This window comes from Falco peregrinus, chromosome 9 (assembly GCF_023634155.1).
Source record: "Falco peregrinus isolate bFalPer1 chromosome 9, bFalPer1.pri, whole genome shotgun sequence".
Classification (NCBI taxonomy): domain Eukaryota; kingdom Metazoa; phylum Chordata; class Aves; order Falconiformes; family Falconidae; genus Falco; species Falco peregrinus.
The window spans coordinates 18,392,644-18,419,761 of NC_073729.1; the positions used below are offsets into that span (position 1 = coordinate 18,392,644).

A 27,118-nucleotide genomic window follows, 5' to 3' on the forward strand; every position below is an offset into this window, starting at 1 on the left:
TGAGAAAATAAATATTAATGTGGTAAGTTCATTACATATTCATGTTTTCATTTGGCTTGGGAACTGGCAATACAGCAGCTCAAGGAAACAGAGAACAAATTTATATGCTCTTCAGAAATTAATTAGCATTAGCTTTCAAGCCTGACAATCAGAACCACTGGATCATTTCCCTGGATGATTAGCAACTTCCAGTTCATATCTTAAGCTCATTTGCTTTGTTCTCAACCAGGCACAGAGCCCACTGCTGCGCAATGAGGCACGGTCGCCAGTACAGCTTGGAGAGTCAGTGGGTCCCAGCAAGTGCTGGACTCACAAGTTACAAAGTCCAGTGGCCCTTTGCTACCCTAAGGGAGATATTTTGCTTTCAGACACCCGCTGGTATCTCTGTGTGACACTGCAGAAAATAGGTGTATGCACATGCCTCAGCATAATGTGACCAAGGTCTGGCATCTCTGTATCATATTCTGCCATGGGCTTGTCTTCAGGAGGAAATTGCTCAAAACATCTGCCTCACGTGGCAATTTTAACATAACCCTCAGAGAGCAGGCACTTCAGTGCTCTACAGGTCAGCTTAGTCTAGTTCAGCAGGGACTGAATAGAATAGAAATAGAAAGGGCCCAAGCAGAGATCTAATGATCATTCACTGCTATTTGGGGAGGTTTTTCCTTCTTCCCTGGCTTATTTCACAGTGACATTCCTGTGCAGACATTTTCTCTTTTCTCTGCTCTTCTGTTTTATCAAGTGCAAATTTGATGATGCAGAGCCTAAGTAATAAATATGGTTTAGAGGAACGAAATGTGCTGGTCTAATATATACACATAGCTTTATTGACATGTGAAATGTTTGCCTGAATGATTTCATACTTACATGGTATGATGAAAATTCACTATAAAAATAGGTAAAAAGTCAAGTCAGAGGTTTTTAGCTGGAGAAAATAAACAAAAGTCTACAATTTACCCTTCCCCTAAAGTTAAACTTACTTCTTTTGCCAACAACAACACAACAGAGCTATATCAACAGAATTACATCAACACTTCTTCTGTTTCAATACTAAGTTCAAGCATCTGTTAACAACTTATTGCTTGTTGTTGTTGTTACTTGGCCAGATCTTTTATCTGTGTACAACCTATTCATGCCTGAGTTCACTTTCTTTTCAATACTTATTTACTTTTCCCACACTCTGCTTCTAATTTTCTCCCTTTCAACACACAGTAATTTGCCATTTCTTATTGGCCCTTTTGTCACAGACAGTTTTCTCCTAGGATCCTAAGTCTCTTCACAAATAGTTTCTTTACTAGAGCACTTGTTTCTACACTAGACATTATAGCAACAGAGAGGTAATATCTGACAAAAGAAATGGGCGGATCAATTCATTCACAAAAGATAATGCAGAAACTGTCTTTTCTTTGATGAAAACAGACATTTTAGGATTTTGCAAACAATGGATGACAGGCACTGAAGAAATATAATACAAAATTTTATGGAAACCAGTTTATTTGCCATGGAAGTAAAAAAGCAAGGAAGCAAGCAAACAAAAAACCCAATTCAGCTAGTAGGGAGGGGTCTGCATTTTTTTAATACTGCTCTTATCTTGAAGATAACAAAGAGAAGCTGAGATGCTCCTTATTCCCTTGAAAGAGAATGGCAGTTACAATAAAATAATCGTACAATTGACTGGACCTCAAAAGAGAAACAGTTTCTCAGCACTGAGACAGGATTAATATACCTAGTCCATGCCAAGAAGCTTGTCCAACCAGTGTCTCACAACTGTGAGGGATGAGAATTTTAAACTCACCCTGGAATCGCCATTCCATTATCTTGGAATGACTTGAATTTTGACACCATCTCCACTGTATGAATATTTCCCCTTTTTCCTTCCACTTGGCAAAAAAAGAAGCAAATATCCCTTTGACAATTCCACCCTTGACAATCAGCGCAGTCAACCTAATAAGTACCATTAAGCAGTACATAAAGAAACAGCCATAGACCAGCAAGCTCTCCTTCATGAGTCCAGTTTCTGCCTCTGAAGAAACCTATTTACTATCTCTTCATCCCACATATTATTTAAAGCAACTACACCATCAAGTCTGTCAAGACACAGTCCTGATCCATTGAGTCTTTCACCTCTCTGCTCTGTAAAATCAGACAGGAGGTCCTACGGAAGCACATCCTTTGCACCTGGCAAACCCAGGAGCAGCACCTTACCCTCTTGCAACAGGACTGACCTAATAGCAGTGATTTAAACTTTAAACTTATCAAAGGTAAGAAAGTATGTACGAAGCAGTAGGTATGTAGCTCAAAACAAAAGCAAAGAAGAAAAATACATGCATTAACACTGGAAACTACCAGTGTGTGTTGCTGTGGGCCTCAGAAAGGAGACAGATTTCTTTGAATACCTGCGTTGCCATCTGTGATGTGAGCACGCCACCCATGTACTGCACTGAAGTAGCCATGTTGCAACCAGTTCTGAGATCGCTAGATTAAAGCTAGTTCTGGTGTGTCAACAGCAGGCGGCAAGCACATCGCTTGTTAGAGCAGAGGGGGTGGCTGAAGGAAGGCAAGCTATGAATATTTACAGACAGCTGTATCAAGAGTCATATTTGTCATATCAAGAGTAAATTGCTTGACAGTAATAGCGAAAACAGTCATCAAAGGCAGACTCAGCAACTTGTATAGTTGTTAATGAGCACCAATAGCAAATCAGATTACTGTCAGACATTTCCACAGCCTCATAGCAGAGCAGAGTGCGATGCTAGAGCAAAGAAGGGCCAGCCAGAAATGCAGGTTGCCTTGGCTGGAAAACACAAAGCATCTTCTGAAGCTTCCACGCAAGCTCATCTCAGTCACCTGTGATTCAGTACAGCTGTAAACATTTTACCAGAACATTTACTCTTCAGGGCATGTGGATTAATATACTGCTTTTTAGAGCAGCTGTTTCATAAGTCAGGAGCTCTCCCAAGCAACCTTTTGGCCACCCTGCATTTATTCACACAACATGAGGGTGCACAGGCCCCGCAAAGGGCAGCCACGTGCTTCGCCATTTCGTGTTCGCAGCCTCTGAGTCGGCGTTTGTTCCCTGAACGTCCTGGTGACCGACACCTCACTCAAGACTCAGCAGAAATGAACCTTTTTTTGCTCTCTTTGCCCTACTCGTGCAGCGAAGACCATGAAGTCAAAAGGCTCGGTTTGAAACACTCCTAGGCTTCGAGCTCCCTCTGCAGTATCTTACAAGGAATCGTCTTGCCTCAAGAAAACTAAATCATTTGGTTAGGAACTGGATCATTCATAGTACTTACATTTCTGGGAAACTTCCACTGACATCTGAGCTGGTCTAATAAATCATTTCTATTAAGTTTTATTCTGCTGTGGAGCGGTTACGATCTGTTGACCTTGGAAAATACTTTCTTTGCTAAAGCCCCGTGAACTGCTTTCAAAGGAAGTAACTGGAGGAAAGCAAGCAAGTGGCTTGGGTATTTTCATCTGTATGTCAGTTATCAGATCAGATTCATACATAATAGAAGGGGAGACTAAATCACTATGCCAGACATTAGGAGTGAGTTTAAAAGTACTTAAGTGATGATTTATATCTTAATTAAATGATGATTTGTATCTTTTAGCTTCGTGTTTGTTTTTAATCTAGACACCTTTAGAATTACAGTGATATATGAAATTGCTTTCATTCCTCCTTATACTTCAGCACTGATTCTGGCCACTAAGTTCATATAAGCCTACTGAAAATCCCAGTTGATGTTGCTTTCAGTTACATGTCAAGAAATAGAAAATAAAGGTGTAAATCACAGTGATTTAGACTTCCTTCACATAGATTTGTCTCTGAATTTGTCTGGCTGCCATCGTCAGGCACAAGCTCTGCACCATGTGACTTGGTTCCCCCTGTTTTGTAGAGTCATCTTCCTTGGCAAAATTAAAAGGAGATTTTATTTAATTGGATTTTATATTTCTTACATTGTTACTAGGGCTTACATTTGCTTTCTAAATTAATCCACACAATGAAAATATTTTTCTCCTTGGCACCACACCAACTTTTTTATTAATGTTCTTTCATTCAGTTTTAAGTATATTCAGGGCTGCAGAAAGAAAATACCTCTCTCAGTTCAGGCATGTCCTATCCCAGTTCAAATCCTTAGTGCCACTTCCTCTCACTATTTACTTTACCATGAAACCCTTGGTTAACAACAGCTTAATTCCCTCCAGTTTGCAGCATTTGGAGACTAAACAAAATTTTCTTTTTTAAGCAGGTTTAATATTGTACCTGAGAGACTAGGAGTAACATGCACATTGGCTGCTTTTTAAGGCTGGCATTATTTGATGCCCTGTCATCCATCCTGGATGAGGAACATAAGCAGGGTGCGGGAAGGAGGTTGATGGACGTTCCAAACTTATTGTGAACTTTGGGATTATCTGGTTAAAAATCAAAGAAAATATTGCTAATGCTGTAGCAAAGGAAATTATTTTAAGGGAACACTTACTTGGAGATGAGGCTGTCCAACGTTCATATAACCTGGGAGGATTGTATAGGAAATGAATCTTGTATTCAGTGTGAAATACGTATTTTCTTATATAATTGTGCCCACTGCTGTGGATGCACAGATGGGCTTCATGCGTGTAGCCAGTCCCTGGCTTTTTTGAGGGTGTGTAAGACTCACTCCATGTAACAGACTGAAACAGGATGCTGAAAATCTAGCGGTTTTATCTAAGGAGGGCTTGTGCCTGTGGGAGCTTTAGAAATGTTTTGGGAGTAGGAGTTCCTCATGTTGGAGTGCCAGACTGGAGCAGGAGATGCAGAAGATAACACTTAAGCTCATCTGTCTGAGACAAATCTTTTTATGACAAGGACCACATGTCTGTTTGTGTGTTGCAACACTAATAAATGAAAGGCTGTACTGGAAACAATTTAGTAATGGGGCAGCTTGGGGAATCAACATGCCAGAGTCCACAGAAGGAACAAGGAAATCTCTACCTACCTACATGTGCCGTGAAGAAAAACCACCATGGTTGTTCCTCAACTTTAGGGACCTACAAAACAACGGGATGAACTTGAACTTTCCCATTTAAGAGAAGTTCACGACCTTTCACCTTGTATAAAAAACTGCCTTTAAAATACAGAGACTTGTCGTTTGCCCTATTTCTTCCCTTTTAAAGGTCGAGTCACAATTAATCTCTGTGAAGATCAAAGCCCTGGCCGCAAGCCCTGTGTTTCCCGGGGCGAGGGGTCTCCGAGGGCAGGGGGCCACCATGGACATGGCTGTGCCTGGGTGCGGGGCTCTGATGGGACCTTGCTGGCTCTTTGTCGAGCAAGCCCTTTTATCCTTGTACTGCTCTCCTATCGCTAAAAAACTATGAAGTAACCCTTGCACAGGTACTCAGAAGCAGCCCGATAGTCCCGTATACAAGGGGGAACCTACAGTTCCCTCACGGCGGGGCTCGGCCCAGCCTGAGGCGCTGGCCCCGCTCCTCCTGCACAGGAGGCCGGCCGTGCCGGCATCACCTTGTGCTTGGCACCACAAACCGACCCCGTTCGGCTCTGAGGGATGTGGAGCCCCGCGCGCTTCCTGTAGCCAGGCTAATCGGCAGCGAGACCGTACCGTGCCTGCCTAAGCGGCCGCCACCTCCTGCGGGCGAGCGGGAAGAGGAAAGCCCGCCGCTGCCGCCTCACGTCACTTCCGGGCACGGGCCGCGGGCGGGCGGGGAGCTGGGGCCCGCGTCCCGCCATCGGGCCGGGCCGGGCCGGGTCGGGTCGGGTCGCCCAGCGCCCTCCGGCTTCCCGGGAAGTCGCTCCGGGACTAGAGGAGCGCGGTCCGCCCCCGGCGCGGGGGGACGGGGTGCCACCAGCCTCCCCGTGCGGCCTGCCTGTGGCCCCGGTCCTGGGCTGCTGGCGGTGTAGGCCTTGGCACCATGGATCCCTTTCTGGCCCTGCTGCACCACTTCTCCACCAGGCTGTCGAGCAGGGAGCTTGATTCCCTCAAGTTTCTCTGCGGGGGGAAGATTGGGAAAAGGAAGCTGGAGTCGGTGGAGAGTGGCGGGGATCTCTTCAGCATCCTCCTCGAGCAGCAGCTGATCACAAGCACCGACGTGTCGTTTCTTCAGGGTTTGCTTGTCAGCATCGAAAGGGAAGATCTGGTCTCTCAGCTAAAGCAGTTCGTGGAGGAAGGGGAAGTTACTACACCTGAGGACGAACCTGATGTGCACGAAAAACGTAGGTGGATTCGGTTTTGACTAACTCCCCTCGCCCCCCAGCAGCGGCTGGAAGTGTGGGCGCCGCGCTGGAGCTGAGCCTGCTGCTGCGGCGCGGTCTGTGGCAGGCCGGCTGCGGTGGAAATACCTTCTTATTTTTTTATTTATTTATTGGATGGTCACTTGGAAATCGTGCAGTGTACTTGAGATTCTGAGTGTGTTCAGTGGCTTTTCAGAATATGGCGTGACTTTCAGGATGTGCTATGCAGCAAGAGTAGCACCATTCTGCTAAAAAAAAAACCAACTCCGAAACTTCTAAAAATTTTCGGTATTTTTTAGTAAACCAGTCGCTAACTTAATGCATTTGTGATATTCCAGGTCTTCAGAAGGCAGCTATTGAAGTCATACATGAAAACGTTGGGAGAGACTGGAAAATGCTGATGCGAAAACTTGGCCTTTCTGAAGTGAAACTGGACAGGATAGTGGCAGCCCATCCCTTCAGCTTGCAGGAGCAGGTGGTTCAGGCGCTTCGAGAGTGGCAGAAGTGGAAGGGAAAAGATGCAAAGGTGACTGACTTAATAAAAGCTCTTCGGGACTGTCATATGAATTTGGTGGCAGACAGAGTTGAACAGAAGCTCTTGCCGCTGAACAATGGAACCAGGTGAAAGCAATATAAAAACACTTCCATATCCCACGGATGTGGATGAAAAAAGTAAAAGTGCCTTTTGCTCTTCTGAACCAAAATCGGTCTCATTGGTACTGTTTCTCTGCCATTAATTTAGGTGCCTTAATCGGTTGATTTGTGGTCAGATGAAGGTTAACAGAAAAACAAATTCCTTTCAGGTAATGCTTTGTAGTTTGATGCTTTCTTTAAGAAGTTTTAACTTTTAGGAGGCTAAAACTCCGTTTTGTAGAAATTCACGCTGTTGTTCTACCACCCACCTGAAAACAAGGATTTGCTTTACTGCAGGTACTTTTCAGATACATCTTCTCTGGAAGTACATCCATGGGACACTTCTGAGGCAACTGCAATTTAATATGTCATAGGGAGGTTGGATTTTATGTTTTTTTATGTGGTCTAGTGTAACCGTAGTGTGAAAGGCAGAAGGAGTAGACCTCTTAGCTGTGTGCTGGATTTTGTTCTTGAGTAGCATAAGATAGTATCTTCCATAATTTGTCAGATACATTTGCTCTCTATAAAAGGATACTAAGACAACTAACCTCAGGTCTCAAAGACCGCAGTGCAAGAGTGCCAGTAACTATTGCGGTGTTTTTTTCTTGGCAGAAAATGTGCCCAGGTTGAAAATGAACTAGTTGAAATCAAATGTCTGTGTTAGGTGCGTTCATCTTCCCAAAGGAGGTATTCTCCTGCAAGTATCACAGAAATTGTGTGTGTCTGTCACATGTTTACTGCAGCCTCTTCCTATTGCCATGAATGTTTTAAGATTCTTTACTAGGAATCTAGTAACAAAAGCGTGTACTGTAACAAAAACCTGGAAACCATTGGTTTCTTTTTAGTGGAGGGGTGTGAAAGCCTACTGAGAGCGAATACATAGTACATACTTTAGTGATATCCTGTGAAGACCAGCAGTCTTTCACCACAATTTGTTCTCTTCAAAGGTCACTCCAGATCCAATAGCTCTTCCAAGTCCTTTGCAATTGTTTAGTTCATTCCTGTTCCTTGACGTTTTGTGAAAGTGGTTGTAAGCAACTCGCAGAGGAAAGGATTTATGAATGAGGCCAGATTCAGTTTTCAGTTTTAATTTGGAACAGACTTTAAAAAATGGTCTTCAGGCCTAACCTAAGGCTGAAGCACAAGCTTCAAGACATGCAGGGCTGTAGAGGCCTCTGGGAATTATCCCCTATGTGAGGGGGGAAAAGTCTTCTGAAACTAATACTGCTTGAATGAACAGGATTGTTTGTCACTGCAAACATCCTTTAACTACATAAATAGATACTTGAAGAGGAGAGGCTTCTTTTTTGATACTGTACCTGTTTCATGTTTGGCTGCTTTCAAGTTCTTTTTACATAGTGCCATGACTGTGAAGGCTATGTGTCAGCATATAGTGTACCACTACCCTGCATAAATGTTCTGGCTGATAATTTTCAAGTTTTCATTGCTGTTGGTGCCTCTAGACGATGTCACATTATTTGTATGTAATGGAAATGGCTGTAACTTTTCCTTCAGGTTTTTCCTTAAATGATTCCCACAAGTATTTTTCTAATCATAGTACATTAAATATCAGTGATTGTATCCAAGCAAAGGAGCAGTGGGTAATGCAGAAGTTCTCACTTGTTTGCCTTTTTGGGCAGGTACAGTTCTCTAAGTACTTGCTCCAGTACTTCTCAGTATCAACTGTCAGTTCCAGGCTTCCAGTAGGAGACACGCTGCTGCATTTCAGCTAAATGACTAGCCCACATGTTTCGGAGGTTTTTGTTTAATAGATATGGTCGTCATTCTATGAGTAAAGAAAATGATTGCTTCAGACATCCTTCATGCCTGTAAGCAATCTTTGCGAGCAGCGTGGAGCAAAGTGCAGTTAGCAAGATGAGTTATGCTTATGGTGAAGCAGTTCTGCAACAGTTCCAAGTTCAATCTGTCCAGTAACATGTTTTTCTTATCCACTTGTAATAAGTCTTCTGGTTCACAGAATATAGGCTTATCTGGAATATGAAAATAAATATACTGCCTACTGCATATAACTGGGATACGTTAAGAACCAGTAGGAATAACCTGTTAGTTGTAGCCAAGTGCTCATCAACTACAAGAAATATTCTGCCTCAGAAGATAAAAAGCCTCCTGTTTTTTTAAGGATTTTTATATAGTGGATGTTTTACTGCGTATGAAAGCAACGACCTAGACTGCAGCAATCTGTGCAGTACTTCAGGGCCAATAAAACTTTTTATTAGAGATTAAAAAGTTTATTATTTAAGAATAATCAAAGGGAACGAAATGGAGCAAAGGGAACAAAACCTTTCTGTTGGGAGGAGGGGTAAGGGAAAAGGGTGCAATTTGTAAGGAAATATGTGATGATCCAGTTAGAAAGCTTTTCTTTTCAAATGAAGTATTTTGGATTCAAATATACATCTTTTTATAACTTGCATTCTTGTTTTATATTGTAAAATTTTGTGCACATTTCATTAAAAATGCTTCCTTAAAAACAAAAGAAATGGAGCTGGTTTTTTTTATATATATAATTGGTTTGCTGTCTATGATGAGATCTCTAATTGGGAGAAGATAAATGTTAAGTGTACTTTTAAAGCAAGGAGTGGTGCTGAACAGGCATTAATGTTACCAATATCTTTGGAAGATTGAGGGGGGTGGGTGGGAAAGGCAAAAAGCTTTGTCATTTAATTTCTCAGAAGTGCTAAAAAGGCTATAGTTTTCCTATCAGGAGTAGCATTTGAATGCTGTCGCTCAGGGAAGCTTAAGAAAAAAACACATTCTCTGGCAGCCCTCGGGAGCCCAAAATTGAGTCGCAGTGCAGCATGCGCATGGGAGACGGGCCTTCTGTTTCCTTTTTTTATCTCTGCTAATCATGCTGTGGTAAGGATGTTGTGTTTGTTTTATAATTACTTAAAAACAGCTTATAGCTTATTCTAAGCCTGTTCAGGCTTTTAGGGGATGTTTTCAGAAGTTAAATTGATAGAGGCTTCAGTGTTCTGTGAAGTATATACTGGCACTGAGGTGTTAGCGTGTGCTTAAAGCTTGGAGTGTGTAAGACAAGTAACTTAATTAGTCATTTTATCAAATCCTCTATGCAAGAGTATGTGCCCGTGAGGAATTATGAAAACCTTTTCCTTTTGGTCTCTTGAGAGTCTTGTTTCCTTACAGCCTTGATAAAAGAACAAAAAAACATATTGAGTGTAAAAAGTGTCATCTCAGGAGAATTCTCCTCTCAGTTTTGGAGGATTGTTTTCCTGTGTCGCTTCACAGTCCCTTTTGGTACTTACATGCCATTTACTATGATTTTTGAAGATATCAATTATATGTTGCATATTAATTTTTTTAAATGGTGGCATTTTTATTACTGAGCTAGAAAAAGTTTTCCAGACTTCTAATTAAAAATCCTCTTACACAAATTGGTTGTCATAAATATTTCAAATGCCATGCTTTGTTTCCTTTTTTGCCATTCCTCATGCACAGCAACTATTGCCTCCAGCCTTTGTTTCAGTCCTAAAATAATTGGCTACTTTCTGAAATCTTAATTGCTTCATTTAATTGTTCAAAGCAAAAAGCTTAGTAACTCGTGCTGTATCTCCAAGCACTCTCTGGCACTCAGTGTGTTCTTAATTCAGGCTTTTTGGTTAAGTATTTTTCAATTTAAATTAATTTCTAATCACTGTCTGTCTGTCACAATTACCAAAACGTGGTTTGTACTGTACTTCTCGTTCCCTGCATAGATCACCTATGTCCTTAAAACGTGTTCCATATTACGGAAAATAGAAGTTGTTTTCCCTCTTTCGTTTATTATAACAACTCTAGAAAAGGTTTTGAGAATTACACCTCCAGTAACAGTATAGTAAGTACCTTTTTTAAGGAAAGGAGCTTAATGTCAACTTCGTGTGTCTAAATGCTTCAAAAAGTTATCAAACTGGCTTTTTTTTTTTTTTTTACTTCATAGTGTTGAAGCCTTCAGAGCAGGCTCTTGTGCTGTGTGAAGCTACACAGAGAAAAAATTGGACCGTTGTCATCAGAGATGTAAAAAACATGCAACTAGGATTTTACGTGGTAGGCATTTTATTTACAGGTGAGCCTGGTTTTCTAGAACTTTTTGTAAAGTAATAATCTTGCAATTAAAAATGCTTACAGTTTTGATAATGTTTTCTTTCCTGTTTCTTAATTCCGTTATTCCTGTTGATCCCAGCAGGAGTATTAACTTTAGAAAATAATTTGCAGAATGTAATCAATGAGCACTTCTTATTGTGGTCTAACTTTAAAAGGCTGTTAACAGCCTGTTCTGCAAGTGTACACATTAGCTGTGGCACAGATTTGTCCAAAGGGATGTATGAAGACTACATTTCTATATATGAGTTGGTAAGTGGATTTTGTGTGCAAAGCTGGTACCAGATTTTATATACAGCAAGCTTATAAACCATGAGAAAGGTTTGGTCTGAAAGTTAAGTTAAGCTCCAAAACTTTTCTTGTCGTTAAGGTCAATATGTGAACAACTGAACTAAAGGCTTATCTTTTTTTCTTTTATTTTCCCCCACCAGCAGTCTCCCTGCCAGGTGCTTCCTGTTGCTTCTAGGCATATTTCCACATTTTGAAAAAAAAAAAAAACCCAAAAAAAAGTTGCAAAGAAAATGTGAATTAAAAGGGTGCAGCGCATGGCAGGTCTGGGCCCATGGCTTCTGGGATCCGCATCCTGTATATTTTTTTTTCTTTATGTTATGCTCAATGTGAGCAGAATTTAGTCACAGCTTCCCGGCTGTAAAGTCCCTACCGTGGGAAACCCTGGATAGCCTGAATTACCCCCAAAGCCATTATCCCCATGGCAACCATGGCACAGCAGTACACAGGGCATGCGGCTGCAGCTATCCCAGCCAGCTGAATAATGTTTGGAAGCTGTTACTAATTGTGAGATTTGCTGCAGTCTCCGGTCGGTGACCATGTCAAAACCCCAAGCTCGGAGTGCAGGAATGTAAAATGAAATTTCTTGACTGAATTCTCCCCTTTTGCTGCTACTGCCCCGTTGGGACAGGGCACGCAAGAGAGCGCGGGGCTAAACATTTAAGAAATTTCAACTTTCAACATTCTTCTAACCACCAGTTTAGCACAAGGCACTTCCATTTCTGTATCCAGCTTGAACAGTAAAATTCGAACTTGTGTGTCTAACTGCATGTTTGTGCATGAAGTAGCTAATAAATACGCAGATGTATTAAAACTAATTAGAGCTAAAACCAACAAAGTATACATTTCTAGCTAACAGCTACTTGCAACTTTGTTATGTACCACTTAAATTACTCACTGTGGACCTGCTCATAAAATTTTGTTAAATGTATTCTACTTTTTAAAACATATTCTACTTTTTACAAAAAAATAGCGCTTTGATGCTAAAGAACTTCATGTCTCCATATGGTATGTGTGATTCTTTAAATCAAAATGTCAAATTCCACATCTGGCCTATGAACTTTAAGGGATATTAAATGTTACAGTATATCTTAGATGACTGTATTTTTAAGGCACTTCACACCATATTTTTTTCCTTTCATTTCCTGGAACTTCAGAGTTCTGAGCACTCCAGCCCTGACTCACTTCAAACCTTTATTCACATGATCAAGTGAGACCAAATGAGTAAGAATAAACCCCTTTGGTTCATGTAAGATGAACATAATAAAACAGTAACATGAGTGAGTACCTCAGTTTTGAGCAAGAGGCACCCATACTGTGGACTTTGATTGTAAGAGTGATTATGTGGATGGGGCGCTCATTTTCCACCCTGCTTTCAGTACAAGAATAAATGCTGGGGAAGGGAGGTATCCATGCCACTTCGGTTCTTAGCCAAGATCCTGAACTTTCCTGGAGCTCCTTGGCATATGTAACTGATGCGTGTGCTCCCTACAGCCTCTCTGGGTAACTAAAAGCAGCTGGAGCATGGCACAGGATATCTGATCATGTTTTTGTCCCTAGGAATATCTCTTCCTTCTAATTTTGCTTAAAGTGGGAATGGACGTGGGAATCCATCAGTGAGAAATCCTTAGCCCTAGAAATTCCTGATTCTACACTAATCATTTCTACTGGATAAGCTACTCAGTAGTGTGAAAGGACCAGATCGTTTTGCAGCTTGAAAGCCAAACACAGATTTCACCTGTCTTTACATCTGTGAATTAATGTTTGTGGAAGTGTCTAGACCAACAGTCTCAAAGCAGATACCTTTGCAAAAACAGCTGATGTATTTAACCAATTTTATTATCAATCAACAGCTTTGAAAATACTGAGTTTGCTTTCGCACTTAATGTAACACCATGGTGTATTTGCTAGGTTAGTAGTCTTACTGTTTTGTAGAGTATTATTTGGGATACTTGCATTTAGGTTGAACTGAATTTTTTTAAGAGTGACAGTTTCAATAATCAGTGATTCAAATAGGGTTGTGCCATGTCTTGAAGGGCCGTGCCATGTCAGAAGAGGCCTCACCAGTGAAGTCTGATGTCTCTTGCGCAGGTCTGAGTTGTGGGGAGCTCTATTTGTTTTGCGAGGTCTGAGAACTTCCCACAGGCTAATTCAGAGGAATTAGAGAAAGAATTATGGAGAAATTAGATCACAGTTTCTTTTATTCAAATGGTACCTGAAGTGCCTCATAGGCTTGTACCGTTTTCACCTTTAAAAGGTTACTTTCATCCCTTATCTCCCTCCTGCAAACTTATACCCCCACACATCATTAAATGTTGAATAATTCTAGCACGCAAGCCTGAGGGAGGACAAACACTTGTTTTCTTGGTGGTTTGAAGAAGACTTTGACATTTCTTGAATTATCTGTAGTTATTCAGACAGCCTGTTCCAGTGGTTTTTAATGTATTCAAATAGGATATGACAACCTCAGCTAGGGAAAAACGGGCGCGGATGGAATTGCCACAGTACCTGTAAGCAGGTCAGGGAATATCCTGTTTTTGGAAAGTTACCATGTCAGATGTTACAGCAGCAGTGGCAGCTTCCTGTTTGTTCCACACAGAGAGAAGTAATGGGGAGCTGCTGGCCAAAATGCTGCCAGCCTCTTTTGGTCACGTATTTTGGTACTGCAAAGGTGGTGTTATTGAAGGCAGACAAAAAAGCCTCTAATCATGCAACCAAACTGAACCCTAGGAGCTGCCAAACCCTCCCTTTGTGCACTCCTAAACCTTGCTAAGAACCAACTGGTGCCCATGTACGCAGGCTTTTCTGCAGTATTTTGGCTGCAAACTGAGACAACTAAGAGATGCTATCTCTGAGCACTTAAAACTGGGAGTCAAGAACCTTCCCCATCACCGCTACTGGACATCCTGACCTTTCTGCAGAATGTATGATAACCCAATCCAGCAAAATATCGCTGGGTTTGGTACCTCAAACTTTAAAATTGTCACTGTAGATTTTGGCTGGCATAAAATTTGATGATGCTGTTTACAGCAACGATCTGGGACTGCAGAATTTACTTTCATTGTATCACTTATACTGAATATTTCCCTTATCAGCTAAATATCCATGGACACATAGCAGGTAAAGGCTGAATACTTTAAGCAAGGAACATTACTATTTGTACATCGCTTAAAGGTATATTGGAATCAAACTTGTGCCACAAAATAACATATTTTGGTGAAAGTAAACTGTGTGGTTTATTATGGGAGAGAAAGAAAGTGTTGGATGTGAAAATTACCTGCCTCCCAAATCCTGATATGCTTGTGTATGTGTATATACGCGTATCTTCCTACATGTGTGAGTGTATAGTGTGTGTATACATATGCATAGATGCACACACCCTTAAGTAAAGTTATTTGATATAATCTGGAAACAAGACTTTCCTGACAGGGCCATTTCTCAATACTGCTTCTCAAACTTATGTCTATCATTTACAAGCTGTATACTATCTCTGTAAAGAAATATGTCCCTGTGACAATCTCTAGGAGCAGTCCTAGTTTTGCTGGAAACATTGGTGGTGTATTTCTTGGCTAACACTAAATATAAAGTACAAATTCAGGGCCAGCTGCTGCATCTTCAAGATCAGGCAGAGCAAAAGTGATTTCAAATAATTTTTTTAATCTCACAGAATTCACTGCAAAAGTTGGCTTAATTCCTAGTACACATTAGAGCAGTCATTGGTTACTATAATTTTCAGCTTTTTCCTTCAGTCTAATATTTTGGGTCAATACAAAATCTATGATGCTGACATTAATCCTCTGTTCTCTTCCCTGTTACTTTTGCACTTGCAGGCAGCAGCTGTAGGCACCGAAGAAATTATTTAACAGCATAGTTTGGAAATGATATACCTGACCAAAGTAAAAGGAAGAATCTTTCCTTCTCGTTCTGCATGCACTTTTATGGTGCCCCTGAATGGTTATGGCAGAAGATTGGTGAGTCCCTGCCATTTCAGGCTTTGGCTTCACAGGTAAAAAGTACGAAGAACGAGTTAGCGCCAAGTTCCTCGATGGCTTTTGTGGCAAGGGCAATGGTTCACTAGACTGAAACTGCCAAATTGATCTCACCTTGGCTAGACTTAATATTTCACATTCATGTATGAGGAAATGTTAATGATTCCTGGAAGTTTTAGGCATCTTTATTCAAAATTGTTTAAGGGTCAAAGGGAAGTTAAAAGTTTATTTGGATTTCTGAGAAGATCTGACCTGTATTTGGAGTACTGACTGATTGTGCGTAGCATGAAAGGAAAAGTGACCAATATTCCTGTAGCTCTTTGTGTGAAAGCTTAAATGTATTGTGGCAGCTTAACTTATAGACCTAAGCTAGAACTTGTTTGTGAGTCAATATTGATGTTGACACTTTTAAATGTGAATTACAATGCAAACAGATGGTATGGTCAAAGAGTCTTTCATATGAACTGTGTTCAGGAGAGCAAGGAATTTAGTTTTGAAATAAATCATTGGCTGTGCTTGTTACAGCACAGATGAACAATGTCAGGTCTGCTGTTTTCTCTGTTGTGAATTATTCCCCTTTATCTTACATGTGGCTTTCAGCCATCTTCTAATTTTATTTTTTTTTTGTTGTTATTCTGACTTGGTTTAAGGATTAACTTAAAACAATGACAAGGCTTTTTCAGCTTTTGTCTACCTTCCTAGAAATAATGGTTTCTTAACCAAAAGCAGGGAGAGGACAACCTTTCATACCTTTTTCTCTTGGTTGTTTTTTTTTCCCCTCGCAAGCTACATGCCATGTAACCTTACTTTCAGCAGCTAGATTGTAAATGGATTTTTATGTAATAACTGCCAGGATTAATTAATTGTAATTTGACAAAAGCTACGTGAAGACCTCCATACAAAGGAACAAGGCATTCAGGCAAATGGAAAAAGGCAAAAAGAAAACTTGAGTGACTAAGAGTATTATCTGGCACAACACAGGGGCAAATCTTTTGTTGGAGGCTAAGATGAGTCAAAAGACTACATGTGAAGACCTCAACGGCAGCTGAGGACATGCTGGATCAAACCTCAGGTGAAGATAATGACACTCCTGTAAGATACTTGAACTCAGAAGAGTGACCCATAGGGATCAGTCAAGAAGCACAACCTGCATATGTGAATTTTGACTCCAACTAGAGGAGGCAGTATGAACTGTGGTTGGTGTTCATGCTCATAAATGGGGGTGGGTGGTGGGAGTCTGTTTTACACTGTTTTCCCTGCTGTCCCTGCTGCCATCTCTGCAGTGGCCACTCTGCCGTGCACTTCTGTACACAGCACTGTAGTGTGGGTACCACTCTACGCACAAAACCAAGCCTCATCTGGGGCCTTGGCACTTGTGTCTTTGGGACAGACAGAAAGCCATGTTATGCCAATATCAAACAGGAAGTTAATATAATTACTTCCAGCAGCATTAGCTTCAGTTTACAATGTAAGTACTACTAAGTAGTAGCTATCTGGAGCTGTGTATGTCTTGCTCTGTTCTTAACAACAGATTTTTTTTAAAATTTTTTTTCTAGAAGGGGATGGAGAAATTGCCCACTTCAGTTGAGCTTCAGTTGTATAATTGAGAAATTGCTATTGAAGTCAGGAGAATTAGGTATTGACTCTGGAAGACGTAAGTATTGTACGTGATCATTAATAACATAGATGGAGAAGATTTTACTGAAGTACGCTGCCTTTGTAGTTGAGAGAATTATTGGTATTTAGGGTCTCTGACTATGTGTATGGAGTGCACTTGATCCCCAAAACTTATAATTCCAAGGGCTGCAGAAGGCATTCCTCAGTTTTTCCATCCTTTGCGTGCTCCCTGACAGTAAGTTTTACGGAGGAGATTCCTGTAAATTTGGCCAGGGTAGTAACAGGCTTACTGGTGCCAAGCCAAGAAGAGACAACACAGTGCTAGGTTAACAGTTAGACTCAGTGATCTTAAAGGTCTTTCTAACCTATGTGATTCTATGATTGTGTTTTGATTAATTGTTAAAAAAGATGCTTCAATAAGGTTGTAGGTACCCTTAACACATACATCTTGATACCAGGGTATCTTAGCAGCAGTAAAATCATAATTTCAGACAAGAACCTGAAAACTGCCTTTCTTTAAGGGAAATGTGAATCCAGCAGTAGGAATAACCTGTGCAAGCAGGGTGGCGCAGAGGCAGCTGCCGCTTCTGTTGACATTAGGGATGCTGCTGGCATCCTGCCTTCTCCGTGAGGCACTGTGGGTTCCCCTCCCCACTGCATGTTTCACCCAGGTCATGTGCTGCATGCTCTGGGTTTATGGATTTGCAGGGTATTTTGCTCAAAGTCATGGTGTTTCTTCATAAGTGAAGGATGAGACCTCTTGCAGCTCTCTTGGCTTTTATGTTGACAGGCATACACTATCTTTCATGCAGTTGTTAGTTAAACATCAGAGTAGTGTACACTTTATGGCTGAAGGGTAAGGACAGACCAATACAGAAGCAATCAGGGAGGGAATTTACTTCAAAAGATACTATAATAATTTTGCAAAAGAGGAGAAGCACCATTTAACTATATTTCCATTATTTGTCTTAATATTTGTTTCAAGCTGACTTGAGCACTGTTCCCAAAGGTCTTGTTTTTTTCCTCTGGCAAAAGTAGAGCTGCTCTTTCTAAAGTATTGTCTGTTTCCCCTGAAGGTTCCCTTATGACTCTGATTGCTTTTAAATGTCACTGTGCTGCTTAAGGCTACTAGTAGGTGGTCTGAGCTGAATGTTTACTGTTACATGGCTTATACCTATACTTATTTTCCATGTCAGATCTTGACCTAGTAACCTTCCTCTTCTCAAAATGCCGAAGGTGAAATTTAGTTTTAAATGACTCGGTTGCCTAGGCAGAAGTGCTGTTAATTAGAACAGGAAATTAATATTGGGAGATAAACTTTCTTTAGTAGCAGTTTAATACACCATATCTATTGGCAGACAATTTCATCTGAGCCTTAGGATCACCTTGAAACTGGGGATGTTTTTGGCAAAATACATTGCTGCCATTGCAAGTTTCCATAGCTTTTAGAATTTTTATCTGTTGCAGTTTTCTTTATGACTTCATTTTGAGGCTGTGGTATTTTTTAGTCACCATCTCAGCCAATTAATCTTAGCAAATTAATATTTTTAGTAAATACTGTGAAGACAACGGGGAGCTCTAAAATGGTGAAAATGAACATTTACATAAACTAGTGATTCACTGAAAGCATTATTTACATTTTCATTTGCCTATAAGCTGAAGCTTGTTGCACAGAAAAATCATTCTGCATTGTTCACACACATACGATTTGGGACTAATACCTTACCAACATTATTATCTTCACGTACACAAGTTAGTAGTTCAATTCAGCATGCATCTGAATAATGAAGATAGTGATTGCTGCACACAATTTCATACAGGCAATGTGAATGTAATGAAAGGTATGTTATCGTTTGAAGTCTAGTCAGTTAAGGATTAAAAATAGTGTTAAGTGCTATTTGAGATCTCTTTATTTTTTAAATGCTTTATCTACTTTACCATAGTATGAAGGACTAATGATAGAGGATCTTGAGTACATAGAAATCATGGTCCACTTAGCTTAGTGCCTACTCCAAAGCCACTTGAAACAGTAGGAGCCTTTGCATAGCAGGCAGAGTGAAAAAACCCTGTTTTTTTCCTCCAAACTGATCTACAGAACAGAAGTGTTACTTCACATGTAAATCCTTTTTATTCTAATCAGACTATTTATAAAGCTCATTGCATATATTATCAAAATAATACAATCCTTCAATTTTATTTTTCTCTTTTAACAGTTCTCATAACATTCCAAAAGCTGAAGTCTCAATTTTGAAATGATCCACACAGAAACCTACTTGTGTTCTCTCGAGGTCTTGTGAAGTAAACAGGTGAAAGCTCAATGTCAACAGAGCTCACTGTGGGATCAGTGCATGCGTATACAAGGTGTTTTGGAATGAAAATAACACAATTATTTTTTCTTCCTAATTTTTCACATATTGTGAGAGATTGCCATGGTTCTAAAGGTGTTGGCTCTCGTCTTGCAAATACATAACTTAATTCCAAACCAGTTAAAATTAACAAGACAGACAAAACTTAGGTTGCTAAATCTAAAGCAATGAAGCCAATAACAGCATTGTTTATTTCTATGGACATGCACATTCTTTTTAGTTGCTTTCCTACAAACAAGGTGTGCTGTTTCTCACACGTATCCAGCATCCCAGCCCAGATTCATCTCACACTGGTTTGGACATCTAACTACAGCTCCCACGGCAGGAGTCCAGTGTCCATAGGCTCCTTCTGTAGTCAATGAGGAGAGATAAGCATCTTGAGTGGGTGATTCATGGACCACACCAAAGATCTGAATCACTCCCATGGAGTGGCTCTCTCACTTCACTGATTACAGAGGCGACCAAGGGTAAATGGGTTCATGATGTAGGTGGTCAGCCAGGTGGAATGTATCCAGACCTGTTCTAGTTAGTCAGGATCTGCATTGTCACAGCTGGTTCTGAATTCTTGACTCCAGAGAGCTGCTTCTTCCAATACTATTCACAGCTACCTCACGTGGTATGGGGCCTTTCCTAAAACTATGCTTTTTTAAAAAAAAAGAGTAGCTAAATAATGCACAACCCTATTGCCCTGAACTTGTAACTGAATGTACGTTTAGGTAGATATTGTCATTATAGTTCCAAAAGACCTGTTTTAAGATGTGCTGGAATTGGTATGCTCATGTAGTGTACACTATGTTTGCATTAGATACTAGGGGTATATTTCACTCCAGATTGAAATAAATTATGCTTTGCTTTAGAAATTCTTTCTAGCTCAAGGGGATTTCTGCCACTGTAAATCCATACAAGAAAGACAACAGCTGCAATAATTCTGAACTGCAAATTGCACAACTGAAGCTGAAACTAAGCAGAAAACCTTTTCAAGTTCACTGGGTTTGTGCTTGAATGGGCATATGTGCCTTTGGTTGCAGGAATAGCAGCTAAATTTAGAATATATTTATGCTCTTGACATAGGTATGATTCCCATTAAAATAAATTGTGTAAGTTAGAGTTTTCTGCATGTCTCCAGTTTCTTGTGTGTTTTGTGGAGACTTTTGTTCTGATCAGGTGCACTAAGTCCAACTCAAAACCCACTGAAATTTTGGAGAAGCCAATTTTGATTTGATTTACACTCACCTAAATCTGACACAGATCTATGTAGACCCATATTATACAAATAAAATGTCGATGTAAAGAAGAACTGTGTCAAGGCATAGTTTCTAGAAGTTATGGCTTTTGTTGCCGAAGGGCTGACACATTTACTAGTAGTGCACTTATCTTTATACATGGGCATAACCATTAATTACCTCTGTCCTCTTCTCTATAGGCCACCTTCCAGCTTCTTCCCCTCTCGTTCCTTCTCCCTCAGGCAAAGCGTCTCTTCTGTCTAGCAACCTCTGGAGACATTTGTTACGGTAACAGAATAGTCCAGGTCAGGTCTGCCTACCGACAGAAGAATAATCAGTGCTGTTGGCAAAAATCGTGTTCTTTCATCTATTCATTTTGGTATGAAACGCCTGAAATGTGTTCAAAATGCATTTTGCTGATAAGTCATTAAGTCATCTCTAAAGGACAGGGAGTAAATAAGGTACCATTGGCTCGACTCAGAAGGAAAAAAAAAAAAGCGTAGGCAATCTTGGACTATTTTCAGCAGAGGTTTTGTGCTAGTGTAGGGTGGCTTTGAGGCTCACAAAGGAAATTTCAGTACAAATGAACCATAAAGCACTCTGTGGGCAGTGAAAGCAGCAAATGCAACCCTGCGCTGCTGTGAAGCGAACGGAGGAGCGCTTTGCTTTTTTTGCCTTCTGGTGAGCAGCTCTTCCTCACGGTGAGCGGGTGGCAGCAGGTGTTTGTCCTCAGAGCTGCACTGCCAGCAGGGAAGGCAGTTCAGCACGGCTGCACCCTGACACCTCGCTGTGCAAAACTTGCTGGCAGGAAGAGGCTGCTGTTTTGCTGAGCTTGGATAAACATTAGGATCTAATTTATCATGTGACGGGAAAGGAAAGCTTTTTTTTTTTTTTTCCCCCCTGTTTTTAACAGCTTTTGTTTGAATTTCATCCTATGGTTTTGAGGTGCAAAGAGTGGAGAGTTATTTAACCTGGGTCTTTGAACTTATTACTTTGCTGTCAGCTGATGTAGAGTATGGCTCTCTCTGGACATGTCTACAAGCATTACATCTCACTAAATGACACAGACAGGGAGCCAGACCTCTTGCTGAACTTACAGAAGAGACATCATACTCATTTCATTTAAAAGATCTGAGCTGCTAGTGCTCTTCAGGTTGTATGGTATATCTTGAGTTACATGCCCGGGAGGAATTAAAAAGGAAACCCTTTTCCTTGTACTCCAAAGTAAATAGGAATGCTGAGAAATATTTGGATATTTGCAGAGCCTGGGAGTTCTCCCGACTTTATTATTTCATGTGTATTATGTGCAACACAGAGCATTATGCAAAAATCTGATTATTCAGCTGTGTTTTGTGACATTTGAAGTCCTGACCCTATGCTGATTTGCTCTGGGCTATGGTGGACTGCACACAGGGATAGCAATATGGCTTCAAAATCAGGCCTTTCAGATATTTCTGAGGCGCCTCAGAAATTCTGCTGTATTCACAGTCTGGGCTTTTGAGTATAGTGTTTACAAAGCGAGGTGCCTAATGAAGGTATTTGCAGTACATCATGTGGGAGGCATATTCCTTAACTACGATATTCTGGATTCAAGTTCCCTCCTGGACTAAGACATCCTTTTGAGCATGAATAAATACCTAGCTCTTTATACCTGAGGAGTCAGTGCCTCCCTTTTATACAGCAGACATTTATATGCCATGGGAACTCTGTTCCCACCTGAGGCTGAAACCCATTTCTCAAGAAAGTGCCTAACCATTTCCATCTCTCCTCTGAAACTTGTGTAGAAAGTGATACGTGATTTGAAGGTGACAAAGATAAAGGTGACAAATCCTTGAGGCTGAGGGAGGGTCTGCAGCTAAAACCTCCTGCCTCTTTGATGGGAAGTCCAACTGCAGATGTGAGGAGCTGAGAAATCTGAATGCGAGAGTGTCTCTGCCTTGTTAACAAACTGGTTGAAGTGAAGATTCATATATGGAGTTCATTCATACTTATTCTTCAATTCAGAATTGCATGGTACGTCCTTTGCTTTCCTAATGAAGCATGTCTATAGTTAGTATGACTGTTTATTTTTGGTTTTAACTATTTAAGGACAAAGAAAAACATAGTTTCAAAAGAAAAAAAACAACCCCATTCCAAGTCATGCCAAACTGAGAGAAAATGTAATGACATCTTTTAGGATCTAGGCGAATACCAAGGTTCACTTATTAATTTATTCTACACAACCTGGCTCTGAGATCTGTTAATCTGACTGGATGTATTGCAGTGTCCAGTTTGATAGAGATTATCAACTCTGTGCCTGTTACGGTGTTTAACTTTTTGCCTTTACATTCACAAAGTCTCCATTTGACTCATACATTAAATGTAAACCAAGTCAGGCCAGATTCTTTCTACTATCATTATTAGTTTTCATTTTTTATGTGTGATGAGTTGAAGCAGTACTGTGTTTGTTCATGCAGCTGTAAATTCCACTTTAGTTTTCAGCCTTGTTTTGGTTGTGCTTGAACAGGTTATTTTGAAGACGCTGCCTTGACAGCTCCTTAGACTGAAGTTGTCTTCATCCGCAGAATGGTACAGCAAAAGTAATCAAGATGAAAGGTGAGATTTTTGCCTTTCCTAGCATGCACTGTCCACCAGGATTCTGACCTGGAAGGACTTCCTTGACTTGCAATATTGGTTAGGCAGGGCCAGGTCAAACAGTTTCAGCACATCTGAACCCTTACTCCCAAATAATGAGGACAAAATAATAGCACTGTTCTATCAGTAAAGGTATCTCGTGACTCCATCACCCTCACCACCACAGCCGACTCATCCGAGAGACATATTCACAGGGAACAAAAATCCAGACCTTAGTTTAGGAAGGGGCAAGGCACAACCTAGAAGGTCTGCAAGGAAGACTTAGCGCTTGGCAGTGACTCTGCCACAGGGCAAGCCTCAGCATTGGGAATCAGTTGTCTGTGCTGGCTGTCCTATTCAGATCTGTGCTGCTATGCTGGAACTGTTCATTGCTTGTCAATTAGTGGCAACAAGGTAATTCCCTTAAATCCTTGAAAATATTTTGAAATGTGAGTTTTTTGCATTTTTTCAATTTCTTTTCCAAAAGTAGTTATGGTCCCAATCCTAAAAATTGTTCCCTTCTGAATAAAATTCAGAATTCTGAAATTAATTTCTGAATTCATTGAAGCAACTGCAGCGTGGAAACTTTGGCTGGGATGAAATTGCATGCTCTTTTTTATCAATGGAAATATTTCATTTTTCTGGTAATAAAGAAGCCTAAGAAATAGCTGATTATCATCAGTTGATGGTAGCTTATTTTAGCATACTTTAATTGTTACACATGCACACTTTATTTAAAACTTCATCATGCAGCAGTTGAGGCACAATAGTTCAGCTGCAGGTCTCCATTGGAGAATGATAAAAAAATAAGTATTTCTTTATATACCTTTACCAGTTTGTAAAATAAATTTTTCCTCCTCTCAGAATTAACATATAATACTCTTCCTTGCTTCAAAAATATTTTTTTGTGCAAGCATGAAATCTAGAAACTGTACAAACTGGACCTAGAGTAGATCAGTGGAGGTAATGTCCGAAATGGCTGTTCTGCTACTACAGGTGGAAAGACTGTTTTGCCTGTAGGGCATTATTTGAAGAACTGGTGCTTAGACTATTATTCAGAAATGATTTCACAATGAAATCAGTAATTTTCAATATTGAGGGCTTTCTACTAAAAATTAAGCAGGTGTCACTTTGATATTAGACTTGAAGTATAAGTGACAACAAAATGAAGATAGCAGGGGAAAAAAACTAATCTTCCAAAAAGTTACTAAAATTGGGTGGTTTTTTTTAATAATGAGCAAGAAGAATTTCTTTGATCTTTTAAAATGCTTTTCTGTTTTTAAAGTCTTACTTTACTAGACTGGCATCAATTTGACTTCTTTACACTCCTAAATATTGCACTACAGAAGAACAAAAGAATTCTCTGAAATCCTAGTCTGAGAGGTAAGGAAATACCACCTCTCCTCCTCTGCCAATATTTTTTCATCCTATGTATTTGTGACCATGCTTAGAAAACTGGCTTTTTTTTTCACTTGCATATGAAAAGTTCAAGTATTTTTACTAGTAGTTTACTAGTAGGTTTCATCAAGTGGGTCAAGCTGGCAAAGCATTTTTGTTTTCTTTACAGAATCAGACAAAATCAGCTCCTGTGGTGTATAAGGAATAGAGTCATCAACGAATTGCATGCAAGTTATGGGAGACAATTTTGTTCATGTAGATAAAGACAAAAAGAATTTGGAGCAATGAAACAGAAGCATCTATCTGAAGAAACATGCTTAGAAATAAAGAGCCGATTGCATTCAAGGTAATCTTCAGGGCCTAGTTTTAAGTGTTAACTGCCTTTGGCCCCAGAAACACGTTGCTGTGCTTCATAAGCATAGCCCAGATTTTGCTGATTGGTATATATTAATTTGAATTATGTGACAGAAACCCTCAGTGTGGGTTAAACGCTCAGTAGCAGGTTGAAGGAGAGGGCTAGGTGAATGATGCCTTCCTTCATCCCCTCCCATGATCATCTGAAGTAGTTAAAGTTAAAATCGAAGCTTCTAAGTTTCTAAATATATCAGTATAAATCAAAGCTTCTAAGTAATAGCATTGAGCTATACTTGAGACTATTGACAACACAGGTTAATTCATAACATTGGGAGGTTTCCTCAGGAAGAGCACAATTGATTTTGGATTGGTTTTGCTACTCTTTCTACCCTGAAAAGTCAGACCTCAGTATTTATACAATCACACTTCAATGGTGTATTACTCAGCATTAAATCTGTGCTAACCAGTATTTGGCAGAACTTGTGATTTGAATGTACTTCATAATATTTCGCTTTTTCCTTAAAAGTTCCAGCTCCCAGTCAGTGATTACATCAGACTCTTCAAGAGGGGGAAAAAGAAATCTAGACCTCATGGCTGTAGAGGAAAAGCTTAAAAATGTGACCTGAATTCACCCTAAGGGCTCAAATACCACAGGGAAAGAGCACAATGTAGTAAATGTGTAATTGTAAAGAGTTTCCTATTTGGGGGAAGGAAGAGTGACTCATTAATGATCCTTTCTATCCAGTGCTAGGTGTCTATATGCTCTGTTTACAAATTAAGGATCATGTAATCCAGTCACAAATCTGTACAACTTTCAGTGCAGGGGCTGCTATTTTTTGGCATGATGTGCCTCTGTCAGTGTAACTGGCCCTTGATGCTTTTCAGAGCTTTTCACTACAAAAGCAAGAATAGGGTCCAAAATGCAAATGATTTATTCATAGTGGTAACACAAATGGAAGAGAGAAAAGAGATTTTTCTAAGCTTTGCCTATAAACTGCAACCTTACTCATGTGCATGGTGAAAGCTTTAGGAATGTGATCCTCCAGTAACAGAGCAAAAGCCATAGAAACACAAGTGGGAAGTGTTTATATGCTGGTTTTGAAACAGTTTTGATTGGGAGGAGGGGAACAAAAAAAACCCCACCCCAAAGCCAAACCTGTTAACTGTGGAGAATAAGCTCTGCTAGTAGAGTTGCCCATCGCTGGGGCTGTGTGGGGGCCATGGTGGCACGGCTTCCTCACAAGGCGAGGTGGGAGAAGCCTTCGGCGCCCACGCTGAGCCTTCGGACAGCACACATGCCGAATTACTGGTGGCAAGCTTCCTCACAGCAGGAGAAGCCTTCGGACAGCACACACACCAAATTACTGGTAGCACAGTTTCCTCACAGACTGAGGCGGGAGAAGCCTTCGGTGCCCGTGCCAAGCCTTTGGACAGCACATGTGCTGAATACAGCAGCTGACAGCTTGTTGTTGTCTTCTATGGCCCAGAGACCCACACAGGCCTTGGATCCTTCAGCTGCTTTACTTGCCACAGAGCCGTTAGTTACACCATTTAATTGGTTAAAACCATCACCTCACAGCTCTGCGAGCCGCACACGGCTAACCACCTCTGTCGAGTACTTCTGAAAGCGTGGTGTGAGGGTGCAGGTGGCGGGCTGAGGCCTGGGAGCAGCTAAGGGCCAGGCAGGCACGTTGGGGTGACGGGTGCGCTGAGGTGACTGGCACGGGCAGAGCGATTGGAGCAGGGCCCGGCTCCAGCTCGCCGTGGGCAGGAGCGGCCAGACCCGCCTGGCAGGGCCCTGCCACAACACGCAGGCCCCGGGAAGGGCTGCGATTGCGGGGCGACTCTGGCACGCACAGAGCGGTGATGACTCTCTCCTGCCCTGTTGCTCAGCCCTCAGCAAGCACGCCTCCTGCCCTAGGGCTCTTACTGCAAAGACGGCGGCCCTGCGTTCGGGCGGGCACCCGTGGGCGGCGGGAGTATCGCTTGGGATAGGGGCGGGCGGCTCACCGGGGCTGCAGGCGGCCTCCGCGGGAGAGCGGGTCTCGAACCTGCAGCCCTGCCCGGTGGGGAAGGAGGGCAGGAGCGGCCGAGCCCCGCCGCGCGGTGCATTGTGGGCCCCCGCACTGATTTATGCAGGAGCCGCAGAGGGCACCGGGAGAAGCAGGAGGCGGTGGAGCTCGGTGCTCGGTGCTGGCGGGTCGGGGGCCGGCGGCGGCGATCGGGGCTCTCCGAGCGCGCAGGGCCTTTGCCGCCCCCTGAGGCCGCGGCGGCACCGCCGGGCCCGGGACG

At 41.3% G+C, this 27,118-nt stretch overlaps 1 protein-coding gene across 3 annotated transcripts; it reads left to right on the top strand.

Annotated features, from left to right (window-relative positions):
- The first annotated feature begins 5,700 nt into the window (after positions 1–5,700).
- Positions 5,701–25,295, top strand: FADD (Fas associated via death domain). Of its 3 annotated transcripts, none has more exons than XM_055814603.1 (7): positions 5,701–6,214; positions 6,571–6,758; positions 10,818–10,943; positions 15,097–22,474; positions 22,968–23,056; positions 24,360–24,457; positions 24,642–25,295. In XM_055814603.1, exons 1-3 carry the CDS (start codon positions 5,914–5,916, stop codon positions 10,821–10,823), a joined length of 495 nt encoding a protein of 164 aa, XP_055670578.1. In that variant the 5' UTR covers positions 5,701–5,913; the 3' UTR covers positions 10,824–10,943; positions 15,097–22,474; positions 22,968–23,056; positions 24,360–24,457; positions 24,642–25,295. The 3 variants fall into 3 exon arrangements, with proteins under 3 accessions (XP_055670578.1, XP_055670576.1, XP_055670577.1); XM_055814601.1 differs by having other exon boundaries at positions 5,702–6,214; positions 6,571–9,739; XM_055814602.1 differs by lacking the exon at positions 24,360–24,457 and having other exon boundaries at positions 5,702–6,214; positions 6,571–9,739.
- Positions 25,296–27,118: the final 1,823 nt, after the last annotated feature.